The sequence below is a fragment of the Ictalurus furcatus genome, chromosome 12, assembly GCF_023375685.1.
Source record: "Ictalurus furcatus strain D&B chromosome 12, Billie_1.0, whole genome shotgun sequence".
NCBI classification, from domain to species: Eukaryota; Metazoa; Chordata; class Actinopteri; order Siluriformes; family Ictaluridae; genus Ictalurus; species Ictalurus furcatus.
The window spans coordinates 24871166-24877154 of NC_071266.1; the positions used below are offsets into that span (position 1 = coordinate 24871166).

General features: G+C 42.1%; 1 protein-coding gene across 2 annotated transcripts in view; it reads left to right on the top strand.

Annotated features, from left to right (window-relative positions):
- Positions 1-2490, top strand: part of rit1 (Ras-like without CAAX 1) — a 14700-nt gene extending 12210 nt beyond the window's left edge. For both annotated transcript variants that reach the window (XM_053637410.1, XM_053637411.1), the window contains one exon: positions 1332-2490. In XM_053637410.1, coding sequence (XP_053493385.1) covers positions 1332-1562 — 231 coding nt within the window. In that variant the 3' untranslated portion in view covers positions 1563-2490. The remainder of the gene's footprint in view (positions 1-1331) is intronic.
- Positions 2491-5989: the final 3499 nt, after the last annotated feature.

Consider the following 5989-nt stretch of genomic DNA (forward strand, 5'->3'; position numbering starts at 1 on the left):
TAAAGTATATCAAGTGAACGTCACAGTGTCTGCAGTGTGAATACAGTAATTGCAGAAATAATAATGGAGTACGTGGAGGCGTGGCTTCTGTCACGGTTCTCAATGTTGGTAAGAGAGGCGTGGCCTCTCTGACTCGGTCACAGTGAAGGACGCGTGGCCTCTGTGCCTCTCATTGCTGGCTCCAGTGCATTCATAAATGTCGAGAAAATCTTGTTCTATACAGTATGATGCTTTGTTTTCAGCAATTTCAGGGCTCAGTAGCTCACATGACAACAACTTTTCATTTATTAAACCGATTTATCGGTTTATTTGTCCTTCGGCTCAGACGGATAGAAGCGCTGTGGTTCTGGTTTCCAGATAAATGATTTCCTGCCAAAACAAGTTTCGTGAGTTCTCGCTTTTGTCAACACTTGAGCTTGGTTTATACAAGACGTATTACTAAGTGTGGTTTTTGGCAAATTGCCAACATTCCCAAACTTTCCCAACTATGGCTGGAATGCACTGATAACCCTATATTGTAAAATTGCTGGAACATTTATGGGCGAGGAAGAAAATTCCAGTGAAGTGGGCGTGGCTGCACTCCCTGTCAGGCTCAGTGAAGGAGAATGAAATCCCCAGCTAATCCTGAATCACACCGTAAACTAGAGGTCGACCGACAGTGGATTTTACCCATACCGATAACTAAGTTGGGCGGTGCCTAACCGATTAATCGAACGATTTTTAAAATTTATACTGAATGAAAACGTAACACTCAAAGTAAAATATTGCTGAACTTTATTACAAAAATAAACAGTACTGACTGTACCGTGAAAATGTACTGTACTGTTTTAAATTGAATAAATATTAATATATATTAAGTATTAATAAATATTAACATGAATGAAAGATATCCAATCTCAACCAAAAAGTAACACTCCAAATTACAAATAAAAACAAGAGACGTTCAAAATGAATCAAAAAAACACTCCAAATAACACAACAAAATTAGTCAGTGCTGGTTTGTTATTTGTCCTCTAGAGGCCGCTCTCGTACCGTACAGCGACAGCGCACGCTTCTCAGTCGCTCCTGCAACGGACGCAAATATCGGTGTGGATTATTTCCCGATAACCGATAGCTCCAGCGATCGGTTACTGGTACTGATCGGTCGAGCTCTAAACTGTAAACAGCTCAAAATAGGACGATATTAAATTGTTGCCTACTTTAATTGTGTCTTTTATATCTCAAATCACCGATCACACATGGAGTACAGGAGACTTACACGCTCTTGTGTTTGATTTCGTCATACCTGTGTTATATGTATTGTTTTTTTAACGTATCCTCCTCGCCACCAGGTGTCAGTAGAGGAGGGAAAGGAGCTGGCGAGGGAGTTCCAGTGTCCGTTTTTCGAGACGTCCGCAGCGTTCCGTTACTACATCGACGAGGTTTTCGCTGCTCTGGTGCGTCAGATCCGGCAGCGCGAGGCCGAGGTGGTTCGAAGCGGAGAGAGAAAGACGCGACGCAACCGATCGCTCTGGAGCCGCCTTAAAGCGCCCTTCCGCAAGAAACAGCACTCCGAGCATTGAGGTGGCTGATGGGATACCGGCGTCCTCCGACGACGACGAGGAGGAAATTACTGTTGTGGTTTTCTCATCCGTAAACCTGTTGCCTCCACCCTGTCGAGAGGTGGTTCGTGAACTGTTAACCTAGATAGTTTATTATAGGATTTATTTTGATGAAGCACTCTGAATCGTTTGGTTATGTTCGATCAGACACCAGCCTTCTACGTGCAGGACACACTTACAGCCAAGGTATATCGGCTACTTACTGTTACTCGTTACACGAGGACTATAGCAGGATTCTTCACAATACTGTATTTAGCGAAAACGTATTAAACTCGACATTAGTCACAGGGAGCATAGCTTTTGACGTCGGCTTTCAGGAGAACTGTAGTACCTCCGATTCTTAACCAGCGGGACGAAGCACGAAGGTAGTGGAGAAGTGAGGCTGTTTTAGGGACTGATATGAAGAAGGAGAGTTGATACCAGGGTCTGAAATTACGTGGGTTTTCTCCACCAAACACTGTGGCAGTAAACGAGGACATTTTTTAACCAACCCGACTCTCCCATCATTCTGGGCTTCTCCTTTTGTAATGAAACGCTCATCGCAGTCCTATTACCGCCGTCGTATGGTCGCGCACTCCTTCTAAACGCTCACTTGAAAAGGTTCCTTCCAGACGCGCCGGATTTTACTTACATCCACATCAGATCAGATCAGATCAGATCAGTCACACCATTTCGTAAAATATACATCATTTCATTGTTTCACTTTCATTCTAACGTACATCCTATCGGGTGTGTGCTCCGAAATTTCTTCAGTTCCCCATTCATGACTTTTGTTGTGTTTCGGGGATAAAAACAAGCTTACTGTAGTATCTTATCCTGTCATTTAATATATGGTGAGGGTATGTAGTTATGTACAGTTTGCTTGTTCTACGACGCTAAATATATATATATATATATATATATATATATATATATATATATATATATATATATATATATATTAATCAGTCCGTACAGGATTTCGCAGAGTTTCTTTGTTGAATTGGCGACTTGAATTGGCGAAACTGTTTGGCGCGGTGTTTCACAGTGATGTTTGTTGGTAAACGAGACCTTTTAGCTGTACTCGTGAATCGAAAAGGGCTTTGGCTGAACGCGCGCCGTGGCGACGTCACACGATGCGTCTCGGCACCAAACCCGTGGCGATTTCGAAAAAATTGCACGCTCCTCTGAATGTCGCGCAGTTTGCTCGATTTTTGCGTTCATTTCTACGATGGCGAAATCCTGGTGGGACTGATAATACAGCTCGTACCTTTTTTCTCATCAGAGCTAATATATATATATATATAAATAAAATAAAATAAATAAAACCACTGGACAGTGAACATCCACAAGCAGCAACAACAACAGTACCGATCGCTACACACACAACGGAGACACGCTACAAAACAAACGCTGACGCTTGCTAAAGTAAAGTACCGACTGTCGATCAAAGTGCTCGAGAGATTGGGGATTTTCGTCGCTTTAGTTGCACTTCCTGGTTTCATACACGCAGCGAAGTCAAAAGAGAAAATCAGAAACTAACTGCCACGATGGAGAACCAAGATGGAGAACCATTTCAGACCCTGGCGCCAGAGCTCATAGTAGGCTTCAGATTTGGCTGAAAAGAATTTTGAGTGTTTAGAGAATGTGAGGAAAAGAGATGAAAAGAGAGAGAGAGATGTAGTTTAAATAATACACAGGCTGTGTTCAATAGGTCGAAGGTTCGTTTGCAGTAGAATAATGGATTATGTAACGTTTTCTTTCATGCTGGTTCTAGTTTTATTTTATTCGTCTCAGTCGGGTTTGCTTTGCAGATGTGGATCGCAGTTTTGCAGGCGGGGTTTCAAGGGCTGTAGGTAATATGGTTTGTATCCCGAATAGCTCCCAGTTTGGTGTAGAAGTCACACTATCAAACCCTGTGGACTTAAATGGGAAGTAGGGAGTCATTTGGTCTGAGGCTCATTTGCAAAGCGGTGTTATTTTTGGCACAGAGCAGTGCAACACAGACAGGGGGGAAAGTCCGGAGACACACAGCGTAGGAACGCACATGATATATGAACTCTTAAGATCAGGCTATGATTCTGGTCTATTGGTAGCTCTTTGGTGTTCACAGGTTTAAAAAAAATAAGTAAATAAATAAACCAAACCTTTTGTTTAAAAGGCATGATTCATCCAAACACACTGGAATTCATCTCACATGTCTGGGATTAGTCACGATGAGAGACCTCACAGCACACGATAAGACATTTCGGGGTTATTAGCGTGCCTGTTCTGCAGCCAAGATCGTCATAAAGATGTATGGCTCAGCTCAAACGAGACTCGAACTTCTTCACCGCCTTTCCATTTCATACATACGGCTGTTCCTGTTGTAGAGTGTTTAAGTACACACAGGTCTGACTTCTAGATGGCGTACAAATGTGACTCCTTTATAGTTTTCCTTTTTATCAATGTTGTGCGATTACTACACGTAAAATCTAAAATGGTATGTCTGATTATTGTTAGGGGTTTTTTTTTTGTTTGTTTGTTTGTTTGTTTGTTTAATTGTGAGATTTTTGTTTCTCAGTTGCGTGATCATGAATACTATATTTTCCTTAATTTATTTTCATGAGAGATTCTTGAATAAAATGGGCATAGCTGAGTTTTCTCACGTATTGTGTGATTTTGTCTGTCATTCTCTTTGGGGAAACAAAACTAGTTGAAGGCAATGATGGAAACGAATCAAGGCGGCAATAGTAAATGTATAATAATTCATTGTAATTGTAATTATTATCGAGAAAGGACAAATAAGTGGTGCAATCGGGCTAACTGGGTTAGCGGTTAGCCTGTTTGCCTCGCATCTCCAGCGCTGGAGGTTCGAGTCCTGCCTGAGCGCTGTGTGCATGAAGTTTGCATGTTCTCCATGTACTTCATTGGTTTCCTCCTCCAGTCCAAAGACATGTGCCTGCAGGCTGATTGGCATTTCCATATTATAGTGAGTGTGTGTGTGCGTGTGTGATTGTGAGTTGCGATGGGTTGGCACCCGGTCCAGTGCACTGAGTCACCAGGAATAGGCTCCATGGGACCCTGTGTAGGAAAACCAGTGGATAAACGGATGGAAACAGGTGGAATCGTGAGTATCAGAGTTACGGGCACCTTGATAGCCATCCAAGCCTTTGCTGAAAATGTTCTGTGTACTGATGAGTGATGAAGACCTGGGTCTTGTTACATCTGGTGTGAAGCTAAAACACTAATCCACAGTAAAAACAGTACTACTAACAGCCAAACATGGTGGCGGAAGTGTGATGGTGTGGGGATGTTTTGGTGCGTCACGGCCTGGGCAAATTCTTATGACTGACGTAACCATGAATTGAGCTCTCTACCAGAAAGTCCTGAAGGAGAATGCCCGGGCATCAGTCTGTGATCAGAAGCTCAAGCGCAATTCCAGTCCAATGCTGAATCTTTTTTTTTTTTTTTTTTTTTAAGAGTTGAATTGATTTTGGAGTGATCTAAGCCAGGGGTTCCCAAACTTTTTCAGGGCAAGGCCCCCCAAATTTCATTAAAATTTGACCGAGGCCCACTTTTTGCAAGATGTCTTTAAAATACATTAAAAATACAGACTTCTGAATACATCCACCTTTTTTTATTAATAATTACATCTTTACATAACATTAGGAATTGATTGTGTGTGTGTGTGTGTGTGTCTGAGAGTGGGAAAGAGAAAACACATTTATTTATTTTTCACACCAAATTGTTGAGGCCCCCCGGGCGCCCCCTGGCGGCGCCCACTTTGAAAACCACTGGTCTAAGCCATAGTCCTGACCTGAACCTCATTGAGATGCTGTTGCAGGACTTTAAACCAGGGGTCTCCAACCCTGTTCATGGAAATCTACCCGCCTGAAGTCTTTAGCTCCAACCATCTAATCAATGCCTTAAGAAGTTCTTGATCAACTAAAACAGCTGTGTCAGATTTTGGTTGGAGATGAAACCTGCAGGAAGGTCGATCTCAAGGAAGACGCTCGGTGACCACTGCCTTAAACGGTCAGTTCATACTCAAAAGCCTTCCGATAAGCAGTTCTGGAAAGAAGAACAGGCTCAAATTCCTACACAGTGATGTGAAAGTCTAATCTCAAAGTATTGGAAATGTTTGGTTGCGGTTATTGCTGCTGAAGGTGGCACGACCAGTTATTATAATTGGGGGTGGGGGGTGCAATTACTTTTTGACACAGGTGATAGAGGTGTTGCATAAACTTTTTCCCTTGAGTAAATGAAGTGACCATTAACAAACTGTGCTTTGTACGAGGATCTTACACCAATGAATGTGAAAAAATATGCAAAAAAAAAACAACAAAAAAACAAACAACAACAAAAAAAACAGGATATCCGGAAATGGTGTGAGGGCAGCTACTTTTAATTTTTACGTTTAATATCTT